The sequence below is a fragment of the Euprymna scolopes genome, chromosome 23 (assembly GCF_053919585.1).
Source record: "Euprymna scolopes isolate OS-2025 chromosome 23, ASM5391958v1, whole genome shotgun sequence".
In the NCBI taxonomy this organism is placed as follows: domain Eukaryota; kingdom Metazoa; phylum Mollusca; class Cephalopoda; order Sepiida; family Sepiolidae; genus Euprymna; species Euprymna scolopes.
Window position 1 is genome coordinate 40241168 of NC_136504.1, and position 25497 is coordinate 40266664.

Below are 25497 nucleotides of genomic sequence, written 5' to 3' on the forward strand. Positions count from 1 at the left end.
ACTAACAGACTGGCACTATATGTTCTGTCAGAGGTCAAATTCTTTATGAAAAATAAATCATCCTAACAGATTATCCTAATTGATTGAACCATCCTAATAACAAAGTCAATACTAATTATAGCATTTATCAATTTTTGATCGCAGGGTATTGGCTGAAATCCATCCATCATTCTCCTCCTCCTCCTCCTCCTCCAAGAGAGGGTGTGTTAAGCGCATAAAAGAGAGACTGGTGGACACAAAAAGAGTTACCTTTCTCTTGCATTATTAGCTTGTCTCCGTAACCTTTCCCGTTCTGCTTTAGCTTCAGGAGAATCGTCTTCATCCGCTTCACTCCTGCAAAAAAGCAGTTGGTCATGTATAATTTATATACATTATATGTGTGTGAGTGTGAATCTATCAAAATGCTGTGGCATTTTTAGCGCACAGATTCATAGATTGGACACTTGGTTGTGTTAGTAAGTATGTGTGTGTGTGTGTGAGTGTCTATATGGGTGGGTGGGTAGCTTGCTCCCTCATGCCTGCTTCATTTTCTATGGAAAATACCTTCATGGTAGAGAGAGAAAGAAATAGATTAAAATTGTCACAGCAAAATTGTTGTCTGTTCCCTTTTTCATTTGCTTATTTAGAAAAAAAAACAAAAAAAAAAAAAAAGTTAATTGTTTTTTTATTTTGTCCCTTTTGCTCTGAGAAGTTGACTTCTTAAAAGATTATATATTACAGAAAATAAAAACATCTAAATTTCTTTTTGGGTGTTTGAATTTAGTTTAAATAAATTATCAAACATTAATTTTTTTTTTTTTTAAATGCCGCAGACGACAATCTTATAGAAAGCAAGCTACGCATAATTAAGTTTTCAGCCCTTCCTGAATTTGTGTCTGACAAGATTATTCTTAAAATAGAACATGCTCATTATTAACAGTGCTCTATCTCCCAAAGCCTTATTACACGGATTAGACTGACGATGTATAAAAATAGGATTTTGCAATAAGAAAGCTGAACTAAGTTATACAAGGAACGTTCCAAAAGTAATGTTTCCTATATTTTTATGTCGCCCAAATGGATCAGAGGGGGTTGCAAATTTCATTGTTATGAGGATTGAACTTATGCATTTATGACCTGAAAGTTTTTATCTGTTACAGCTACTGATGGTATGAGGTCCAGAGAAAGCAACTCTTGTCATGGGCGTGTGGCAGAAGCAGAGGTGCATCATCGAATTCCTGGCAAAAGTGCATGAAGAATAGTGATTATGTAGAAAAATAAATTCTGGAGCACAAGCTCACTCGTTTTAAGGGTACTATTCCAGTCTTTGTAGATCTTCAATTTTTTTGATAAAAAATAGGAGGCTTTACTTTTGGAACAGCCTTGATACAATACATTTCAAACATGTATATAGTTTGTAAACAAAGTTACTTGTATATTAAAATTAGTATATACAAAAAGTTTAAATAGTTACAAATTCACTAAGGAAAAAATAAAGTGGGAGGGGGTATTGAATAGTTTAAAAAAATTTTTGGAGAGTGAAAAAAGATTGAGCCAAACATTCAGACAGAAGGGGCAGGGAAAGAGCCACAACAACAAATGACATTTAAACAATTTCAGACATAAAAAAAAAAAATCTAAACATGGTTTTCTTTACAATGTTTTCTTAAATGTTAGATTCAGAGGCGAAAACATGTAAACAAAAGAAATTGTTTAACAGATGAAAAAAATTTTTATAGAAAAAACAAAACAAAAAAAACTGAAGTAATGAAAAAGCAAAAAATGATTTTAAGGATTTATAAGTTACAAAAATTAAAAGCATAATCAAAATTTAAAATTAGTCTTTAAAAAGAAACAAAAACAACAAAAAAGGAATCTTCTAAACACAATATATTAATGTTAAAAAGAATAGCAGTAAAATGATGCATTTGCTTGTGAAACAAATGACAATAAAAAAAATGATTAGTCTAAGCCAATTTGATAACTATTACTGATTTAGAGTGCTTTGAAGTGTAGACTCCCTCTGTTCTGAGGATGCGAGTGGGAGGAAGCATTTTTAGCAAATGTTAGATTCTTAGTGGGGAAGTTATAGTTATATTTATTTTAAAGAACCTTATCAGTGTTGAATTCAAATAAAATAGTTCATAGCGGGGGATGGGGGAGGAGACAAAAAAAAAAAATTATCAATTCAATTTTATAAAAAGATCTATATAGTTTGATATATACTAAGAACTAATGTCCAAGTTATTTCAATAGCTGTCCAGCATTCTCCTTATATTAAAAAACAAAAATGCAGAAAAAAATCTTTACAATGTACCAGTGACTAAATGAAAAGATCATATTCCAACAATTATGAAAATTGATCAAATAATTTTATTAAGCAATTAATTTGAAGTTGCACACATTACAAGGCTGAGCTTGCTGCGGAGTTATCTGCCCTTGTTTAAAAATGGCCATGCAAGACGCCTTTTTGCTTCCTCATAAAATTGGATTTTCTTCATTAAAAATAAAACTACTTCATCAATTAACATGATTTTAGAAATGACTTCTTTTTGTTTTAATATAAAAGAAATTCTGTACAAGAACCGTTATTTCATTTTACTTAAATTCTGCACTAGAAGACTATCGAAAGATTTTCTTTAAAATATCTGTACATTATTTTGTATGTATAAATTTTACACCTTGGAGCTTTTAGCATAATTTCAATTAGGTAGGATAGGATTTTGTGTACAGCAAAGGTTTCCAAAATGGTCCTAAGTGTCACCACAAACCATCAGAATGCACTTTGAATGCTGTTTAGCATGCTGTATATTCAGGTTCAACCTCTTGCTTTGTTGAAACAAGTACTGCTTAAATGGCCAATTCGCAATCAGGATGCTAAAATCTGCATTCTTGTGGGTAGTGTTCATCCAAGATAAATACAATTTTCTTTCAGAAAATTCTTTGATTTGGGATTTAAAGCCAGTAGCCATAAATTACATCTAGCGTTGATTTGACTGGCCAGGTCCCTATTTACTAGCCTCCTCATGAGGTCAGAGTTAGACATAAGGTACTTTGTTTTTTTTTAGTGTGGAGAAAAATCTAGCGACTGAAAATAAAAATTGTTTCAGTCTAGAAAGATTTCTATTTTGCTGAGAGAAAAAACAAAAAAACTGAAAAGATAAAGTGCAGTATCAGGACAGATACTATACTTTGATCATTGTCAAAAAGCAAAGCGTTGCAAGTGATTTGCTTTAATTATACTATGTGACTTCAAATTCAACATGGAATAACAAGACTTATTCACAGCAGGGGAGATTATAGCATCTCTACGACATAACCTGACAAGGAAAAACTAATTAGAATCTTTGCAAGGGTTAAGGCTGTTATCAAAGCTGGTGGAAGGCAATCTTAAGAAATCCAGCCTAGGTGAAATTAAAGGTCCTAAAAATCATTACGGAACAAGTCTTCAAAAGAGAGACACGCATACTCACACGCATTCTGACAGACCATATAATTTTAGAAATAGTTGGATTAAGAAACTGGGAAGTCATATCGACTGCCAAGAACGATGGGAAAATTGGAACATTGAACATGGCCATACAAAGTGCAAAAGTAGATTAAAGAGAGGGTGGGGGTGGATAGTCCTATCCTATAAATGGTTTTAAATATATGGTCTGTTTGTCACAAGGCATGTTTGTTGTCGTTAAAAAGGGAAGATGAGCCAAGAGATGAAATGCAAAAATAATAGTTACATCGTGGCACTCTCGTCGACCGATCTGTCATCAATATTCTGCAAATGGCTGAAAGAAGATTAACGTTTTGAAACAATAAAAAGATCTAATTCCAAAACAAACAACAACAAAAAGCTTGAATAAATATGGCCAAAAAAGGGAGACAGAGCTTCTTTTTTTTTTTTAAAATTTAATTTTGTTAAAAATGATGTCTAGTTCTGCCTGCAATCAGCTAACTTCTTTAAAGATTTCTATCTACCATGAAGGTCTGTTGAGGAATGGTTGCAATGACAAAAATAAAATCACATACTGTAATCTTCTAAAATTAATATTTAGTTTTTTTTATGGATTGTAAGATTCAAAAGTGTATGCTATCCCCTCCCTCCCCAACCAAAGAAAAAAAAAAAAAAAAAAAAATCAAACTCACCCATCAGGCGGAGGAGGTGCCACTTCTGCAAAGAGTTTATTTCTGTAAAAAGAAAAAGAAACTTGCTTAAGATAAAGTTAATTAAAATAAAATATTGAAAAAATGTTAAGAAAAAAAATACAATTAAAATAAAAATAAAACAGATAAAAACAGCAAAATTTAAAAAAATAAAATAAAAAATAATTTAAACAATAAAACAAGGATTTTAAAAAATTTCAAGTTTTAAATTAAATAAATTTTTTTTTTGATTTAGAAAAAATTTAAAAGTAAAACAAAAATAAATATTTTTTTTAATAAAATAAATTGTTTAAATAATAAAATAAATTTTTTTTACGTTTGCAACAAATAGTCAAAGAAAAGGTATCCAACTTACCGAGCTCTTTTTGATGGAGGTGCTGCATTCGTAGTTGCAGTTGAGGTATTCTGTCCAGATTTGTCTAACGTGATTCCATCTGGTTTTGATCCTTCTATTTCGGATAATTTTTCAGTTTTTTCCACTTTAATCGTTGGAGGTTCCGACGTCTGGTTGCCAGGACCAACTGCAGCAAAGATGAAGAGAAAAGTTTAATTGGTCTAATTCAAGCATTTCCAAAGAGGGGGAAAAAAAAAAAAAAAAAAAAATAGAGCACACACACACAAAAAAAGAAAAAACGATGACACTTACCATCAAAAGGCTTCTGCTCAGAACCTGCAGACAAACTGCTTGGTCCTCTTTCTAAAGAATGGTTACCCTGAAGGGAAAAGAAAAATATACATAAAAAAGGGGCTCAAATTATTTTGTCCCTCTTATAAAAACGTTATCAGAATTACATTATGTTTAATGCAAGCAGAGAAAGAGCATCACAAAAAAGGCATATGTGATGAAGGAATTTGGCGTACAAGATAAAATAAACGAAGACTACTAAAAAAAATAAAAAACTATTGCTATGAGGAAGATTCTACGTTGTGGATTGCTAAATAACAGAAAGGAGTGAAAATGTGCTTGCAGTTATCTTGACTCATTTTCCATCGTTTCGATTCTGCCTAACTATGGCAATGATAGAGAAAAAGCTAAAATGCATACACAAGTAATATGATTAAAATCATATGCGGTGCATGATGAAGAAGTCAATCTCCACCTGGTGAATGCCACTATAAAGTTCAGATTAAAGGGACAATTTTTTTTTTTTTAAATTTTTTTTTTATTAGTATCATCACAAAAGGATTTCAAAGATTAATTTCCTTTATTCATCCCCAATAAATAAAAGGCAGCAATAGTGAGAGCACCATATGTAAATCAAATAGAAATACACTGCATCATCCTGCTTTCATACTATGTTAGGAAGTTATTCATATGAAAAAAAACCTGGACATAGGATTTCCAATTTTGAGTTAATAAATTTAGGAGTCACAGTTAGTTTACAAGGAGTTTTTCAGTTTGGGACACTTGACAACTGTTGGCAACCAAGAGATCTCCAAAAGAGAGATCGATGAGACTGAAGTCAGAGCTGGACAAGAGCAAACTGGGCTAATAACAAACTAATAGTGAACAACTTGGGGGAGGGAGAGGGGTCTACAACACATGACTGTATCAAAAACAAACACGCAGCTCTACTATCTTGTACCAACAACTTGTGTTTTTGTGGTAGTGTGAATCAGTTATAAAAATTTTATTTGGTTTATAAAAAAGTGGTAAAAATTGAAACTCTTTAAAGAATGAGGGTTTAATGAAAGTACAAGAATATTTTACAGAATGAACCAGATAGTGGCTCAACTTGTCCGACTGTTACAGAAATAAGAGAAAGAATGGCTAAAATAAGCAGGAATGACCATCCTAAGACTCGTCCCTTCAATTTGTGTCATTAACAATGAAAATGGCATTTCAAATGGAAGCATGACAAACTAGCAACTAACACTACATCTTAAAGGAGAGGATACTGAAACAAACAGTAAACTGGAGTTGGAATGGCAACACAAAGCAAAGAAAACCCAAACTAAAATCTCTTCAAATGTGTAAAACTATTTTCTGGATTCCTTTTGTCTATCTGGTCAAGTCATTTGGGAATTTCAGATGAAATAAATTCATAATCCGACTCCATATTCAATTTTCCTTGTCAAAGTTAGAATTAAATCTCAAACTGAATCTTCATCAATTATTGCAAAGAAATGTTCCAGGTCACAAGAAAATCTAATCAAACAATTTGGCAGAATGAAGACAAGTTGCTAAGAATTTGTGCAATAACTTTAGACCAAGTTTATTTTAAAAAAAAAAAGTTTTATTACACAAAATCTTTGAAGAATTTTATTAATGGACAGCTGTTCTTGGGAAGCTAGAATGTTTGAATAGTGAAACATCTCACAAAAGGTGGAACCATTTTTAGCATTTTGTAGAGAAGGAGGAAGAAAGTAAATCCATATACAATCAGAGAAAGAGAAAAGCAGATGTGAGAGGAGGGAGATGGAGTGTGAGCGTAGGGGGGGGGAGTTGATGTTCCATTCCTCTAGCAAGAAATCCATTTGCCATCTGGTAGTGATTTATGTGTAATGAAAGTTTGTGTGTGTGTGTGTGTGTGTGTGTGTGTGTGTGTGTGTGTGTGTATGTGTGTGCCAGTGTGTAGGATGAGGGGTGGGGAGCTACCTATGTTGCCCTCTTTCTCTCTTGCCAGCCAGGGTCCCATAGAAGCAATACCCCCCCCACCCGCACACACACACACACACATTTTCCTGTTTATTTTCCTAAGCCACCATTGCATTTGGATTGGTTGCTCTCAAGTTTGTTTTTGTAACTCAGCCTTTTACAAAATAAACAGATTTTGGTGGCAAAGTCTGGACAAGTGAAGAACAGGATTTTTTTTTTTTTTTTTGGCAGTGGAGGAGAAACCATCTGTGAAAATGGTCGAAGATAGGTAATTAGACACAGATGCTCCCCCCTCTCTCTACAGGAGGAGGGAGGAGGAGAAAGAGACAATTAGAAGCCTTAACATTATTATTAAACCACAAATTATAGACACCAGTGTTGAAATAACTAAAAAAATTAAAATAATTTTAATCAATTAAAAATAATGATAAAAAGAATTAAAATTCTTTCCCATGAATTAGAATTTTTTTTTTTTTTTGTGGTTGTGCTAAAAATCTATCCCAGACCTACTAAAAACTTTTTCTAATCAAATGCTCACTTAAAATAACTCGTCAGGTGTCTACCAACAAGGCCATGAAGTTATGACAAACTCATTGTTCAATGAAAAGTAAATAAAAAGTATTTGAATTAATATCTTGGTTGTGATACTTGCAACATTTCAAATGATACAACTTCCGACATTAATCAGCAGATGAAATGTAAGTATAACAACGATAACAATCAGAATAAGACTAAATAATATGCATTTAGAAAATTTTGTTAAAAAGTTATAGGATAAAAATTCCGACCGCTTTTTAATAAGAAAAGGTTCATTCAGAGAGCCTTGAAAAATGTCAGTTTTTAAAATCAAACACTAATATATAATTATAGTAACAAGAGTAAATAATATAAATAATAATTATAGAAATGATTATGTTTGCCCCTTTAAGAACTGTTCTTATTGAGCACTTTATGCTGAAATGAAATAAGTCACTTAAGCCCACATACGCAGATTGTGATGTTAAAAATCACTTGATAACTCTCAACCTTCTCAAATGACATTTCAATTTATATAAATAAAAATTTCAACTATATTCTCGACATGATTAACCTTGGCAAAGCGGTTTGTTAACAGAGTCAGAGATGGCTTTGTAACCAGATTCTAATCTCCAAACTGGCGGTAATCATGATTCCCTGCACTGATGATTCCCGAAAGAATGAAACACACTAGCGCATATATATATATACACACACACACACAGTAGAATCGTGGGATACGATGGGCCTAGGATATGTTTTTCAGATTACAATGTGGAATACAATGTTTTTCTGGCCCCTGGTTACGGTATTTGCTTTGCCTTATGGTGTTATTTATGTTATTTGATTATATACATGTGTATTATATTTTAACGTATTTTGGAACTAATTTTTAATGTCATATCCTGTGGTTCTACTGTGTATATATATATATATATATATATTAGTTTTTTTTGAAAAAGAAATCCAGCAGAGTGTTCAATTAAAAGGAAAATCCGAAATATAAGAGCATATTTATATTTTGTGTACAGAAAGTTGTTAGATGAGACAAGTCATTGGTACCGTAGGTTTCAAGCCCGATACTTAATTGGCTGAAGAGAGCTTGATATGGATATCTTAAACGGTCCTAAGAATCGGGCTTGAAACCGACGGTACCAATGACTTATATCATCTAACAACTTTCTGTACACAAAATAGTATATATATATATATATATACACACACACACACACACACACACACACACACACACAGAGTATTGATTGACAAAGATTTCTTTAGATGAAGTCAGAGTGGAGCGTTTGAGTTGTTGACTAAATGCCTGGAAAAAAATTTTGTCATTTGATAAGAGGACAAGGAGAGCTTTCAGCTCGTCACTTGGTCAAGTTGATAGAAAATTAGAAACTGTTAAATGCACAGGATTGCCTTCGTTTGTAAAGATAATCATTCTTATGCAAGTTTATATTTTCGACTGAGAAAATGAAGTTTGAGAAAGGAGGATTATTTTTGACTATAGTCAACTAAAATACTTCCTAACTCCTTGGTGTAGTGTTACCAGAAATGGTGACAAGGCAAATTAGTTTTTTTTTTTTTTTTCTTGCACATATCTCTCCCTTGTGCATGTATTTTTTAAAAATTTTTTTTAAAAATTTTTACGTTTTTCTGATTTTTCGTTTTTTTTTTAAAATTTAATAATCATTGAAAAGTTTTGTCGGTTTCATTTTAATTAAGAATTATTGGAAACTTTTTCTAATCTTTTAAAACTATTTTTGGGAATATTATGTACCGGACACTTTTATGATTGAAATTTTGCTATTTTGATTTCAATAATTTCATTTTTATACTTACATAAACATTATATGAATTCAAATAAAAAACTTGTCTTAACAAAAAAAAAATTTTTTTTTATAATTTCATAAACATAAAATTTCAAATAAAATAAACATTTTTATTTTTTTAATTGTTATTAAAAGTACAATGAAATACCAATCGTGTTATTTTTATTTATATAATTTTATTAATTTTTATTGTATACTTTCCGATAATGTCCTTTTCTTATATTTTATTACAATAAATCGCTTCATAATAGAAATACTAACAAATAATAAAAGTGAAGGAACTGATTTGCCTTGTCACCGCTTCTAGTAGCGCTACGCTGGAAGTTAGGAAGTACGTTAGCTGACTATAACCAAATTTTCCAAAAGAGAGAGCGAGTATTGTGCCCAATAATAAACAATACAACTGATTCCATTAAACCCGCTTATGTCAATTTAAAAGAATTTATGAAATAATTAACCAATTTTTGATGCACATATTTTATGAAACATTTGTTTTAATAATTTTAAAATTATTTTAGAAATTTTAAATAAAGAAAAAAAACAAAAAAACAAGCAAAACATCCTTAATAAAAAAAAAAAAATTAACATTTAAAATAACAGACTACTATTATATCGTCTTCAATGTTATTCACATGTTGCAGCCGATGTAACTTGCAGATTTCTTAAGCAACAATCAGTTCCAAGTGAGAGCAATTGTCATCACAGCTGATATTAATTAATAAAACAAATTATTTAAGAATTCTACTCAGTTATGTGTGATGTAACGAGAACAATTTGGGCTTAATAAAGTGTTCAGTTTGAAATTTGGTTATAGATTCCACAAAGAAGTTACATTGGCTGCAGATAACCTAGATGAGCATAATAGTTTGAAACATCCAAATTATCAATTCTCATGCGAAAATTCCAAAACAGGAATTTCCTTAACCGAGAACCAATCAGATCGAAGACAAACTTTAATCAAAGAAATGTAATTTGTTGTGATTAAGAAAGAAAGGAAAAAAAATAAAAGGAAAAAAACAATAAGCCAAAATTATGCATCAAAGCAAGAAAAAAAAAAAGAAAAAAAAACAAAAAAACAACCACATTTCCAAATTGAAATTGTTAGTTGACCTGGTCAAATGATGGGTGAAAAAGAATAAATCTAAAAGATTAATGAGGTTGGGGTTGGGGGGTGGAGTGGGGGCAAGGTTAAGGTGTAGAGTTCAAAATCAAGCAGCAGACAAATTCTGGCTGCATTTGTCGTGCACATGACGGGGCAGTGAGAGTATCATGCGACTCTTATAAAAAAACAAAAAAAAAATTGTTATTGCCAAAAGACAAAGTTATTGCATAGGAAAAAAAAAAATAAAATAAAGATTTGAAAATGAAAGATTGTTTTGGTGCAGGAGAAAAAGTTTTATTTTTTTAAAAGGCAAATGAGAAAAGCAACCTTTTCTAGGAAAAAAAAAAAAAAAAAAAAAAAAAAAAAAAAAATCGAGACAAACTAACAATGTGCTTGTGGTAGGATCAAGAGGATCGTTGCTGGTCTTTTGAAACATGAATCACTTGCGACCACCATGAGAAAAACAAAACGGCCATATTGCCAAAATGCTCCCACTGACAGAAGACAAGTTGCTTCTAAAAGGAATTGCTCTCATACCTGTACCATTTAGAGGGTGATTATAATAAAATAGGTGTTTTTTTTCTCTCCCCCAGATGAGAAACTCGAATGCGACATCAAATGACGACAGGCAAAAAGATGTCTTACCATGTGCGCAGCAGCAGCCGTAGCCGCTATGTTCATCCCTGGATAACCAGGTATGTTGGAAGCCCCTGGCCCACCTGGTATCCCAGTTGCTGTTCCGTTGGAATGTGGAGGTGGTGGTTGCATAATACTGCCTGGGGCCCCTGACAAGCTTTGCAGCATACCAGGGGTCAGCTGGCCTTCTGCATGGTTTCGCAGGACTAATATCGCATCATCCAAACGCTCTTCCATTCGGCTCTGCTGTTTCGTGATAATAATAAGACAAAACAAAAAAAAAAAAAAAAAAAAAAAAAAAAAATACAATTTGAAACTAACAACAACAAACAAACAAACAACAACAAATGCCACTGAAAATGAAAACGACAAAAGGGCTGTAAAGAAGCAGGAGGAGAAAGGTAAAAAAAGTCAAACCAAAATCAAAGAGGCAGAACCTTTTGTTTTTAAATAAGAATGATCCACTATAGTGAATTTAACATGTAATTATAACCTACTTTTCGGGTCTGCGTTTTGCCATAAAATCTAATTGCTACTAAGAGAAAATGAGGCTTGTCAAAGTTTGCATATTTGCAAAATAAGGTTTTCTTTCAAATCTTAGCGGAAACTTATGACAAGTTCTCCCAACTTTTTATGTTTCCAAACACGTCTGCAAAAAATAAATTCTGCTGGAGAAAATGGCATAGGAGATTCCTTGATTGATAGAAATATGAAAACCAAACAGAAAAAAAAAATGTCTAAATGGCTTTATTCTGGGGGAGAAAAAAAAAATATCTTGCCAATTTCAGTGACATTTAAGATATACCCACAACTGACATGTTGTCATTCATTTAAAAATGAATGTGTGAAGGATGTGATGAAAGAGGAATTTGTATGGCAGTTTCTTTTGAATGAGAAGGGGATAGAGAGAGCAGAGAGAATGGGGGAGGAAGAGAAGGGGATAGAGAGAGCAGAGAGAATGGGGGAGGAAGAGAAGGGGATAGAGAGAGCAGAGAGAATGGGGGAGGAAGAGAAGGGGATAGAGAGAGCAGAGAGAATGGGGGAGGAAGAGAAGGGGATAGAGAGAGCAGAGAGAATGGGGGAGGAAGAGAAGGGGATAGAGAGAGCAGAGAGAATGGGGGAGGAAGAGAAGGGGATAGAGAGAGCAGAGAGAATGGGGGAGGAAGAGAAGGGGATAGAGAGAGCAGAGAGAATGGGGGAGGAAGAGAAGGGGATAGAGAGAGCAGAGAGAATGGGGGAGGAAGAGAAGGGGATAGAGAGAGCAGAGAGAATGGGGGAGGAAGAGAAGGGGATAGAGAGAGCAGAGAGAAGGGGATAGAGAGAGCAGAGAGAATGGGGGAGAGAGCAGAGAGAATGGGGGAGAGAGCAGAGAGAATGGGGGAGAGAGCAGAGAGAATGGGGGAGAGAGCAGAGAGAATGGGGGAGAGAGCAGAGAGAATGGGGGAGAGAGCAGAGAGAATGGGGGAGAGAGCAGAGAGAATGGGGGAGAGAGCAGAGAGAATGGGGGAGAGAGCAGAGAGAATGGGGGAGAGAGCAGAGAGAATGGGGGAGAGAGCAGAGAGAATGGGGGAGAGAGCAGAGAGAATGGGGGAGAGAGCAGAGAGAATGGGGGAGAGAGCAGAGAGAATGGGGGAGAGAGCAGAGAGAATGGGGGAGAGAGCAGAGAGAATGGGGGAGAGAGCAGAGAGAATGGGGGAGAGAGCAGAGAGAATGGGGGAGAGAGCAGAGAGAATGGGGGAGAGAGCAGAGAGAATGGGGGAGAGAGCAGAGAGAATGGGGGAGAGAGCAGAGAGAATGGGGGAGAGAGCAGAGAGAATGGGGGAGAGAGCAGAGAGAATGGGGGAGAGAGCAGAGAGAATGGGGGAGAGAGCAGAGAGAATGGGGGAGAGAGCAGAGAGAATGGGGGAGCAAAGGAGAGAATGAGAGTGAGAAAGGGGAGCAAAGGAGAGAATGAGAGTGAGAAAGGGGAGCAAAGGAGAGAATGAGAGTGAGAAAGGGGAGCAAAGGAGAGAATGAGAGTGAGAAAGGGGAGCAAAGGAGAGAATGAGAGTGAGAAAGGGGAGCAAAGGAGAGAATGAGAGTGAGAAAGGGGAGCAAAGGAGAGAATGAGAGTGAGAAAGGGGAGCAAAGGAGAGAATGAGAGTGAGAAAGGGGAGCAAAGGAGAGAATGAGAGTGAGAAAGGGGAGCAAAGGAGAGAATGAGAGTGAGAAAGGGGAGCAAAGGAGAGAATGAGAGTGAGAAAGGGGAGCAAAGGAGGGAATGAGAGTGAGAAAGGGGAGCAAAGGAGAGAATGAGAGTGAGAAAGGGGAGCAAAGGAGAGAATGAGAGTGAGAAAGGGGAGCAAAGGAGAGAATGAGAGTGAGAAAGGGGAGCAAAGGAGAGAATGAGAGTGAGAAAGGGGAGCAAAGGAGAGAATGAGAGTTAGAAAGGGGAGCAAAGGAGAGAATGAGAGTGAGAAAGGGGAGCAAAGGAGAGAATGAGAGTGAGAAAGGGGAGTGAAGGAGAGAAAGGGGGGATAGAGAGAAAGCAGAAGAACCTGCACTTGTTAATATAAAAACTAATGTTACTAAAGTCGATTGTGCACCCACAACGATTTGCATGAATTTCTTCAATGACAAATATCAATATTATGTTTCAGAATTTAGTTCATGAGGATTTATAATTTCTATTATTTGTTATTCTCATCTTGGTTGCATAGTTACATTTCATCTGTGATGCAAGATGGAGATATTTGTTTTTGCAAAAAGTAATAAAATTGTTGCAAGAATGGAAAGAATCACATGCACAAGAACCGGGCACAAATGCAACGATATTGCAACTAAGTCACAACACAAACACCAAACGAGACGATATAAATTGAGATTTTGTCATTAACTTTCGGATGAATTTCAGTTGAAAAAAAAAAAAAAAAATTTTTTAAATGTAGATTCGAAAGCAAATTCAGTAAAGTTTAAAATCATTTGCAACCTCCCCCACCCTGTAGTACGACTAAAACAAAGGGATAATTGCAGAGAAAGATTTCTTTGCGCCTCTAGTTTTCCAAATGACAGTACACAATCCCGTTGAAAATGAGTAGAATTTGAAGAGGAGATGAAAGCAACATTGGTTTTATGCCTTGGAAAGATACAAAACCAACACTCGTATACAAATGATTAAAATCTACATAAGGATTACTTTTTCCCTGTCCATGTAAATGGAGGTTCTAGAAATAACATTGCAAAAATGAAATGTATACAAAACCAAAAAATAATTCTGCTTTGTTAATAGTTAACTATTTATTTATATTATACAGTTTGTATGTGGAAGATCTGTTGTCTTCGTTTGGCTTTTTGCAATTTTGAGCAATATTTTATATTGACATATATATATATATATAAAATCAATCTTGGAAATCCTTTAACTTTTAATATATATATACAAGTCCCACATCCTTTGTTGGAAAACTCCCCTGCCACAAGTTAATCAATCTCTTGCAATCACTGCACTATTTCGCTTTCAAGAATTCACGTTTGTCCTAATAATATCATAGGGATCATCAACTGTTTTCAGGGATTTAAAAACAAAACAGTATTTTATCTCATGACTCTCCAGCAGTGTTGATCAAACACAGCCTACTAAAAAAGTTCTGATTTATTTTTTATATATATATATTTTTTTTTTCTAAGAGATGATTAGGTACTGAGAACACTACTCACACCCTTAACGTCTGTATTTAAGAGGGAGGGGAGTGACAAGAAAATTTAACCCTATAATTATTGCAAATTGAAACAATTTTCCCCAAACTGGAATGCGACTCCAGATAGCCAGCCTCTCAAATACAAGAGAGATTCATTTGAAGAGGTCAAGCAAAGGTGGTTTCAAGATTTAGCTACTTATCTTCCCTCTCCATTAAAAAATTGCCCCATCCCACTCCTCCTTTTAGATTTCTAAAAGTTTTCTATAAATTGTCCACCTTACAAGAAATGATGGGTAGGTGGAACCAAATATATTAGTGGCAGCATGCACCAAATACTCTGGAGAGACAAAGACAACACAAAAAAACAAAAGAAAAGTTTTTACTGTGGACTAGGAAACAATTTCAAACAATTCAATAATGTGGAGAAGTGGGAGAGGTGAGATGTGAGGAGCTACTAACATGACAGGAGACATGCAGAGCAATTCCTTCCAAATTTCACATTTATACCCAAATATTTAACTAACAATCAACTTTGGAATCTATAGGAAAGACAGTCAGAGGGATGAAAACTCGGGTAGGGAGGATTAAAAAATAAAAACCAAGAAGAAAAAAAAAAAAAAAAAAAAAAAAAAAAAATCAATTCAGCTTTTATTTGTGAAAAATATTGTCTTCTGCTAAAGTTTGGTATTGGACACAGAGTGAGAGTTTGATAGCTAAAAGAAACTTAGAATACTTGTCCCCCTACGAGGGGGCAGAATTAAGATGTCAAGTTTGTAATGTGGGGAAAATCTAGCTCCTAAAAATGAGTACTCAAGATTGGTAGGACAAAAAAAAAATAAATAAAAAAAATAACAGTGATAAAACATTTTACAAGGCAAAGAAATAAAATGGTTGGGGGAATCTAGTGAATTGTCAAATTATCATGCAAAGGGGAAAGTGGGAGGGATAGACTATATAATGAGAATTGTTATACCCCCCCTCAATAATCAGCAAACATGATCAAATGTACCCCACCCTCCTTTTCATAGGGGAGGGTAGAGATGAGCAGGCAGTTAATGAAAACATGCAAATATGGTGCAATAATCATAACAAAACTATTGACAAAAAAAATGTAAGCAAGAAAAAGAGAAAAACAAAAAAAACAAAGGACATGCTCTAGGCACACCAAGGAATAGCTATGTTGGATTTATTTATTGGATTCAAGTGAGAAGTGGGGGTTGAACAGACAATAAACTTGGTTTCCAGAGTCTGTAGCAGTTAAATCAGATCACATTTAGAGGACAGCCCCTCCCCCCTCCCGGACACCCGGTTTAAGCTCAATAATTAGGAAAGGGATCAAGGGAATAGATCAGTTGATCATGATCAGTCGAAGTAAATGGTGGACAGGATGTCATTTTGCAAATTGGTGCCAAAATAATTACCCCTTTTCATACACAGGAGTTTGTTTTGGTGCTACTTTCATAACCCATACAACTCCTGCTGGGTATGAGGAAATGGGCAGATGGGGGAGGGGGATGTAAACGTCTTTCTCAGTGGTGTGCCAGTGACTGGAAGATAACTAAGACAAAAAAAAAAAAAAAAAAAAGGGAAGGAGCAAAGTGTGCTAGTAGCCCGGTAGTAACAGCAGCAACAAGAAGTCGTGACACACAAGACAATAATGGCCTACCTTTTGCAAAGTCTTGTTCTCTCCCCTGCCATAGCGTAGCTTTAGAGAGAGAGAGAGAGAGAGAGATATTGAAAGAGATAGAGATGGAAGAGAAAAAAAAAACAAAAGAAAAAAGTGCTTAAAATAGCACAAGAGGGAAAGAATAGAAAAATAAATTTACAGATTTTTAAGTCAGTTCGGAGCTATTTCAAACTATTCAGAATAAAATAGAGTGAATAAAAAGTTTTGTGGATTATTCTGCTAGAAAATGATTAGTTTTCTTTAATAGTTATTGCATTATAATTCTTCTGCATAACATTCTTGACTTATTACCATTATGTAAACCAGAAATGCATTTTTGTTGTTAATTTTAGGAGCCATTGTGCTTTTAGAAGTTGGTTAAAAAAAAACAAAAAAAAAAACGCTTTTCACAATTTCACCCGCAGTTAAAAAAGCATAAGATTTATCTTGGATCAAAATCTTTATTTTTTTTCATAGAATTTAAGGATCGTTTTAAACCGAAAAAACAGGAAAGGATTGGTTAGTTAAAATAAAAAAATAAAAATAAAAAAAACACAGCTAGAGATTTAATTAAGCAGACATTACTATGAATTGTTTGCTAAAAAAAAAAAAAATTTTTTTGTACAAATGTGTGATGACCCATGGTCTAGTAACTAACATTTAAATTCACAACCCATAATTTTTTTTTTTTTACCCTTCACAGTAAGCCAGTTGCACAATAAATTCTAATAAAAAAAAATCTTCAATGAACTTTAATTCTAACCTTGTGCCACTGCTGAAATAATCTTAGGCGACAATTTACTTATTGAAGATTTTAGAATTTTGTACGCATTTATTAAAAATCAAATTCAATACATTTAATTCATAATATTTTATTGAATCAATGTTGATGTTATTTTTGCTTGTTTGTCCAAACAATTTTATTTCTCCATTTTGGAACAATTAATGACAAATGATGGTTTGTTAAATAACTATTTTGTAGTAAAGATGAAGGATGCTGCGTTGGAGTTCATTAAAGAGAATTAACAGACGAAATGAAAATGTCAGGTGGAAGAAGAGAAAATCTAATCTAATATTTGACCAAAGAATTTATGATGATTAAAAATACCCCAATGGGGAGATTGGTTGAAAAAAAAAAGGGGGGGGGGGTATTAGAGAAACATTACTTACCAGTGAGTGAAGATGATTATCATAATGGGGAGAGGTAGTACTGCTTTGCGTGGTTGGTCTTTGCCAATGACTAGTTGGGGCTGGATGAAGAAAAAGGGATCGTTTGGATTAATTACATTTAAACGAGACAGAAAGAGTAAAAATGTGGACGCAGGTAATTAAAGATTGTAAAAGAAAAAAAAAAAAAAAAAAAAATGGGAAAAAAAAAAAATCACAACTTACCTGACATGGGTGGTGGAGGCGGAGATGAAACTGGGGTGGAGGGGTTTGACCCATAACTGCTGTTTGTGTGCTCGGTTGAGTAAATCTGTCAAAATAAAAAAGGGGTTAGATGACGTATAGCACGATTCGACCAAAGTTGAATACACAATTAGAACAAATAATGGTTAAGAGAACAAAGAAAAAATCCTTTCAATTCTTACATCAGGATGGAAGATATTTCAGTATATCAAAGTGATAATTCACCATCACCCCCCCCCCCCCACCTACATGATATACTAATTTGTTGGTGTGGAGAAATAGAAATGTCATTAAAGACAAAACCTGAAGAGTTAAGTTCAACTCTTTAAGAGATAGTTATCTGACAGAAACAATGGTTAGAAGTGCAGTATCTGTTCTGCCCTCAGTTCAAGAACAAGTTCTTATTGGCTGGCAATTGTTATTTTTGGTCTAATCCAGAGTCTAAAGGGAGCTGGGTTTTCTCCACATTAAAAAAGACTGGTGTCAAACTCTACCCTAATTAGAAGACAAAAAAATCAGAACAATTGCTAGCTTTATATTAGTTTTTTTATTGAATGATTCTCTTTAATTTTTTTAAACAATTGAAAAATAAAAACTGAGGGAGTGTGGCGTCTGGTCTCTAACAAAAAAGTACAAAGTTATTCTCATACAATGTTCCATTCAAATAGTAGAAATAGTTTTCTTTTTTTTTTTATTTCATCCAAAATAATGCATATTGCCATTGAAAGATAAAGGGTTACTGTGATAGGGGCCAGATTCATAGGAGCCGACCTGAGTGCAGATTTGAGCAGCAAGATTTTTTTACATTACATAAATTTCTGCATATTGGTATAGTCAGAAAAACAGGAAATTCCAAAGACAATTAGTACAAGAAAAGAAGCTATTGGAACTAAAAATTTTCTGGCATCTTAGGACCATTATTCAGTGAAGGTGGGAGATTCTGCTGCTAATCAAGTAAATCTTGGAAACTAATAATTAAAACTGAAGAAACTGGTACATGCCTCAAAATACATAACACCATCTTCCAAAATCTTTTGTTGTCTCAGATGTGCATCAGCAACTTTTGTAGTGCTGAGCAACATGAACGCTCGAGTGTTTCTGCACTGCAAGGCAGACTGCTGGCACCTGTCTAGGACCTGTGCAGATATTTGTTATGATCTAGAACATCAGTGTCAAGTGTTTGGCCCAGAGATGTCAGTAGATTCGAGACGAGTGACAGACATACTCACGCATAGTTTCATAGAAGATAAAACATTTTAAGAGGAAGATCAGCCTTTGAAAACGATTAAAGGTAAAATATAGGTATGGGCAATAATGGCGGGGAAAAAATAGGAAGAAATAGTTTTGAAAGCCAGATTATCATTTTTTTTTGTAGGTTTCCAACTACATTTTGATTGTATTTGAAAGATTAAAACCTAAAGTTAATTTTTCAAAAGAAAAAAATATTTGTACACATGAAAAAAAAAAAGTTATAATGAAAATTGTTTTCACAGCGACATTCGGAAGCTGACAAATTCAGCTAAATTTGAAGTTAAATAAATTCATTATAAAAATCCTTTGAAAGATAAATATTAGTTTTCTGGGTCTATTTTAAAGACAATTAGTAAAGTAATATTGAATTAAATACTTTGTAAAATAAAAATAATAAATGGCTTAATTAGCCCCCAAAAGCAAAAGATTCTAGCTTTGCATAAGCATAAACAAATGAAGTAGTTTTTAAGTGATGATTCCACTGAAGCCCAAAATATCAAAGTCAAAAGACTCTGAAAATGACGTCAGGTAGTTCTAGGGAGAAAGGGAGTGCTGGTTTTCTCTTTTTGTCTCCCCTCCCCACAGACGTGCATCCATACATTCCTATCGTAAATGTTTGTAGAATTTTTACTATTTTTTAATTTAATTATTTTTCTATGTTCCGCTTTTAAATTTAAAATTTTATTTATTATATAAAAAGTAAATTATGCCGAAAGGGTCATGTTCATTCAAGCAAGGAAAATATTAGAATCTTGCATATAAAAATTAAGTGAAACATGTAATCTAAGAAAATGAAATATTTTATGCAATTATAATTTTTTGTGTGAAAATATTAGATGAACAATCATAATATCGATAGTTTGAGAAATTAATTTTTCTTAGAGTTATACTGAATTCATTAATACAGACTTTAGGGGCTTTTTTGTAATGTTCCTGAAAAAAAATTGCAATTTACAATGTTTTATTTTCATAAAAAAAAAAAAAAAAAAAAAATTTTTTTTTTTTCTATACTACTGAAAACCATAACTTCAGTAAAGGTGTTTTTTGTTTCAACAAAATAATACATTTAAAAAAAAAAAAAGGGGGGGGGGTCATTGTATTCCATGATCTATATTTGATAAATAATGAAAATTTCATTAAAATTGGTTAATTTCCTGATTTTTTGGTGAATTTTGAAGTAAAGGGAAGCGTCAAAATGTTTATACATTTTGCCATCAGCTATTCATTTTGCACGCGCCTAGTAAAATAAAAACAATTATTTACATTCATTCGAATCTTTACCGAAAAAGTTTCGTCTTTGGTAAAAAATTGAAATTAAATTCTAAAATTTATTTAAAATTATTATCATTCAGTTGTAGACTGGTTTTCATAGCTAGCATGGGGTTGTTTTCTGGCAGTGACTTAGATGTGTTCGCTATTTAGTTTTTGCAAACTTACTTAGCTATGGTTTGTTCGAAGCAAAAATTTTTTACAGCTGGTTGGATGCACTTCCCAACACCAAACCTTCCAAAGTGACAAGTATTTCTTTACTAACTGGGACATTGCGCTTGTCTTAATATGATCACTAGCGCTATAACAGTATATTCTTTTCCGTCTTTCGATTCGCATGTATATATCCTTGATATCTTATATCTTTTTATGTAGAGTGATGTTATCCTCGGTTGATTGTGTCTGTGTCAGATATATACAAGAGAGTAAAATGAAAAGAATATGTTTTTGTCATAGCCCTAATAATCACTTATTGGACACGACAGAAATTATTGCTAGCCATGGGAATAACAAGATTGTTTAGAAAGGTTTACTCCTCTAGACCTTCCATGTTCTATGTCCAGGCATATTAACAGGATTACATCTTGAAGGGTACGACACTTCACCACATTATGGAAAGGCTGTTGCAAACTGAAAAATGGATTATTTTACACATCACATAGTGAGAACATTATAGAGTAAGTATCAAATTTTTATGATGGAATTTGTTTTTTCTTGTGAGACGCATTTCATTTATTTTTTTCTCTTCTAACGAGCAAATATATGAAAGCAAAAAGAAACTTAACTTACCGAAGCAAGGGCTTTCCCTAATGCATCCCCTGTCTGTGAAGTGCCTTGGTTCCGATTAGCTTGCATGAGATCAGAACCATTCACTGTGGGTGAAGTGCTTGAGAACGTTGATGAGGAAACAGGTGGTAACGTATTGTTACTGTTTCTAAATGTGGACATGGGTGGAAGACCAGAAGGCATCATTGCATCATGATTGGGCGACACAGCATGGTAACCCTAGAAGTCAGGTTGCAGCAGCAACAAAGAAGCACAAAAATAAGCACAAAAAATATTAAAATTCTGGATTTTTTAGATGAAGGCCAATTGTTTATATTACTTGTATTAATCAGACTATTGTTATCATCTCGAGTGTTATTTGTGCAACGTTTCGGTTGGATTAGCCTTCGACTGTTCCAACATTTCGGTTGGACTGGTCTTCGACCGTGTTGGTTGTTGCTACAACCAACATGCTTGAGAACGGTCCAAGGCCAATCCGACTGAAATGTTACACAAATAACACTCAAGATAAATTCATAATTAAAACATGGAGATCAATTAATCAGGTCAACTGAAGGTACACCTTAACTTGACCCAATTAATTAAGTTCTGAACCTAAAGATGGCTGAAGATTACTTTGGATAACCACCTGATGAGAGTAGTAGTTTAAAAATGCAAATCAATTCTCATCTTAAAAAAAAAAAAAAATTATCTAAATCATCAAAAATTGTAGAGAAAGAAAATTGTGTTCTAGAGCGAAGATGAAGAATGGAAACATTTGGAAATAAAATGTGGTTTTCTTTATTAACTATTTACAAAATTAAGTGGGGGGGGCATTACTTTATTATTTTTCTCTCACTAAGAATTGTGAAAAGGTTTTTAATAGCCCCCTCCACCCCCACACACATTTCTTATCAAGGATAAATCTTTTTCAGAAATTATTCTTATAGAAGGAAAAATATTAATTCCAAAAAGGTGCACATCAATTACTAGGACAGTATACAGTCATCCTAGAGATTGTGAGAACAGTTACGTTAGATGCAGACAATCATTCCAAGAAAAAGATCCTTTTGAATCTGTTAATAATTCGCTCTTGCTTTGTTTGAATGGATTAATCGTAGATTCATTGCTAAACGCAAAACCTTTTAAAAACGGACCAATTCTGATTTCATGAGCAAAAAGGTTTTGCCATTTCTTTAATTCATTTTTTTTTTTTTTTTTTAACGCGTGTACAAACGAAAACAAGCAGAAAAAAAATGAAATTGAATCCCTAAAAAAAAAAAAAAAAAAAAAAAAAAAAATGAAAGGGAGAGGGATGAAATTGAATCCCTAAAAAAAAAAAAAAAATGAAAGGGAGAGGGATGAAATTGAATCCCTAAAAAAAAAAAAAAAAAAAAAATGAAAGGGAGAGGGATGAAATTGAATCCCTAAAAAAAAAAAAAAAATGAAAGGGAGAGGGATGAAATTGAATCCCTAAAAAAAAAAAAAAAAAAAAAAAAAAAAAATGAAAGGGAGAGGGATGAAATTGAATCCCTAAAAAAAAATATGAAAATTCTAATCAGCTTTTGCCAACAATCGACAAAATCAATTAATGAGAAAAACTGCAATTTTATTTACAGATTTTAAATAAACAAGAAATAAAACTAAGATGAAAAAGAAAACAGCAAGACATTTCCAAGATTAATAACTGTCAGTTATTTGTTTAGATTGAATACTAAATGAAAAAAATTCATTTGAAGACTTTAAAAATAAAAGTTTACTGCTAATCAAACGTGGAATTAAAAATTAGGATGTAATTAAGATGTTTACGTTTTAATTGCAAATAATGTGCTGATATTTAAGTATTTAAAAAAAAAACACAGAAACCGAGAGAATCACTTACCATTTCATGTGCCGACGGATGATGCATGCCACTGTAGGTAGGTGCTTGTGAATAATGATGGGAATTGTTATGCATTGCAGACGATGTGTACGAAGAGTTGGCCATGCCATTGTTCTGCGACCAAGGATCAGCGTTATTATGAGGGGCATCTGTGCAAATTACAACAAAAAATACATATATTTTGAGGAATAACGGGGGGGGGGGACAAAGGCAAAAGTAAAGGAGTTGAAAAAAGTGTACGAGAGGAAATCTTGAAATAGTTTCCACAACAACCAGCCGTTAAGTTGATCATGACAGGCAAGAATCGATGTCCAACATTTCACAGCTCCTCTCATTTCAAGATGAAATTTGTTGCTACATTGCATCTTGACCCCCCCCTCCTTTTTCCAAAGGATTTTCAATTGCTTTTAAAAAGACAAAATCACTTTTGGTTCTAGCCACCAGTTAACAAATTAAAATAGCAAAAACTTTCATGCACAGATCTATATGAGGAGATTCAACTCAACAAAAGAAATCCTAAATATTGGGTGGGTTTCTAACAGTTTGTATTATTTTTTTTATTTTTAAGTCATTATCAAAACTACAAATATTCAGGTGTCAATTCATGGCCACTTTCTGGTTCTCACACAACATTCGACACTGTTTTTCGAACGGAATAAATGTTTTAAAGTTAGTAAAAACCATTAAAAACTTTTCCAGATAGGTAGAAGAGTAACTTATCTTGCCTTTGATAACATTTATTTGATATACATTTGCTTTTTAACTACGTTTTCATAAATTTGTGGATTGGAAAACAAACCCACTAAGGAGATGACGGTTAAGACAAAGTATGCGTTTTCTCCGTCATCTTGTATGGCAGCGAGACAGAATTGCTTTCGACTTGCAATGATTTCAACATAATGACTATGCTATGATCAAATGGATGTGCAGGAGCAAACAAGAGGAGAAAATCCCTTCAGCCATATTTTATCAGAAGTTTGGTATCCATAGAATTTTGGAATACTTTGTGTGCTTTGCATCTCAGATAATTAGGTCATGTAACATGCCACTTCTTGCATGGCCATCAATAACGTGAATGGATACCCTAGGTACGAGGGTGCATGGCAGTTCAAAGGAAACTTGGCTTGAGTGCATAAGAACTGACTTTACTATTTGCTACATGATTGATTACAACCCTATTGATCGGATCACATGAAGAGAAGGTATGAAATGTCTAGTGTTGCCCACCCTGAAGTTCAAAACATTTGCAGCACCTTAAATACCAAAACTGAATGATCTATGCATGTGCGTGTGGGTGAAGTAAACTAAACTCTTCAGCAAAGAGCTTCTAAAGTATGGTTAGAAAAAAATAAAAAAATAAAGATCAGAGGAGGGAAGAAACCAATGATTGCAGTTGCCTCAATATATGGATCTGTATACTATAAGAAATGTGTGCATGTTAAATACAAATACTTTTAGTTCATTCGACCTAGGAATCTGAAATTTGATGAGCACTATTCACTTGTCACAAGAGTTTTCTCAGTGACACTGTTTTTTAGCTTGGCACAAAAATCAAGTCTAGACCATTCTTGTGATGTTTCTGTTGATTACAATATGATGTTGGTCCACCCTCCAAGGCTTTGCCTTCTCTCCTTAAGGTTTAGTTTATTGTTAATTGCCTGATGTGCCCTTACCAGGGAATGCTGATAGGGCTCCTCAGGCAATTTTTGCAGGCTAGAGTGCTACTCCTTGGGAGAGGTTGGCTTTTCAACATCACTATCCTGATACTTGTGTCTAATCTTCCTGGTGTGAGAAGGAGATAAATATATTTACATTTCAGGATAGTAAATAGATATGAAGCTACAAAGGCCATTTGATATTGTTACCCAGTGATGCAAGTAGTCAATGAGGGTGGGAGTGGAGGGTAAAAATCGAGATGCATTTTCCGATCTGGGAGACATGATCTCTCGCGAGCGTGTTTTTGTTCACCTACCTATTAATTCGACACACTTACAAAAATGAAGTGTCACCCATATACAAAACACAACAAAATGAGAGGAAGTATAAGTCAGCTAATCTCTACAATTTCCCAATGGCAACATTAACCCATGGGAGAGAATAACAAATCTTATTGGTTAGCTAGCTGCACACCATGTATACAGATAAACGTCTGGTAACATGAATTCCATGTATTCTAGCTTAATGATTCCCTATGGGGAAGAGACATGAAAGCACCTATATAGCTAAATTGAGATATATATATATATATATATATCAAACATATTTGAGACCCAGGCAATGGCAAGTAAGTCTGATGGTATTAAAATACTTTTAAACTGCTGTTAACAATGAAAACCAAGAATTAAAAAAAAAAAAAAAAAAAAAACTTTCCCAAATCAAAATTTATATTAAAATAGAAAAAGCCATTTCAACAACTATAAGACAAACGTGTCAACACACAAAAACAAAAAAAAAACTTTTCTTTTATCCTCCACCTCCGAAATTATTCCTTAAAAATAACATACAACATTTTTGGCTTTTTTTCTTTCTCTGGAAAATCTCCCCAAATTTTCTAAAACACCTCACTAAATGACTGCTTCATTGTAGCCTATCAGTTTTCTATTTAATATTTCCATTTATTTTGCTAAATGTTTGTGGTTCTCAATATTTACAACTATTTATTAAATTTTAATTTTTGTATGAAACATTTCCTATGCATAAATTTTGTTAATTGTCTAATCGGTAGATTTTAATGAGCAACAGAGTTTGG

The 25497-nt window shown here is 33.7% G+C and overlaps 1 protein-coding gene across 50 annotated transcripts in view; it reads right to left on the minus strand.

Annotated features, from left to right (window-relative positions):
* The window catches only part of LOC145245847 (transcription factor 12-like), a 290146-nt gene that overhangs the window by 18601 nt on the left and 246048 nt on the right, over positions 1–25497 (minus strand). For 9 of the 50 annotated variants that reach the window (XM_080107513.1, XM_080107544.1, XM_080107533.1 and 6 more), the window contains 10 exons: positions 22749–22897; positions 20891–21106; positions 17564–17648; positions 17342–17421; positions 16172–16210; positions 10838–11074; positions 4784–4850; positions 4493–4658; positions 4120–4161; positions 3714–3761 (listed from right to left, as the gene is read on the minus strand). In XM_080107513.1, coding sequence (XP_079963639.1) covers positions 3714–3761; positions 4120–4161; positions 4493–4658; positions 4784–4850; positions 10838–11074; positions 16172–16210; positions 17342–17421; positions 17564–17648; positions 20891–21106; positions 22749–22897 — 1129 coding nt within the window. Of the gene's footprint in view, positions 1–249; positions 334–3713; positions 3762–4119; positions 4162–4492; positions 4659–4783; positions 4851–10837; positions 11075–16171; positions 16211–17341; positions 17422–17563; positions 17649–20890; positions 21107–22748; positions 22898–25497 lie in introns of all 50 variants that reach the window. The other 41 variants (XM_080107509.1, XM_080107540.1, XM_080107521.1 and 38 more) reach the window with 7 other exon arrangements.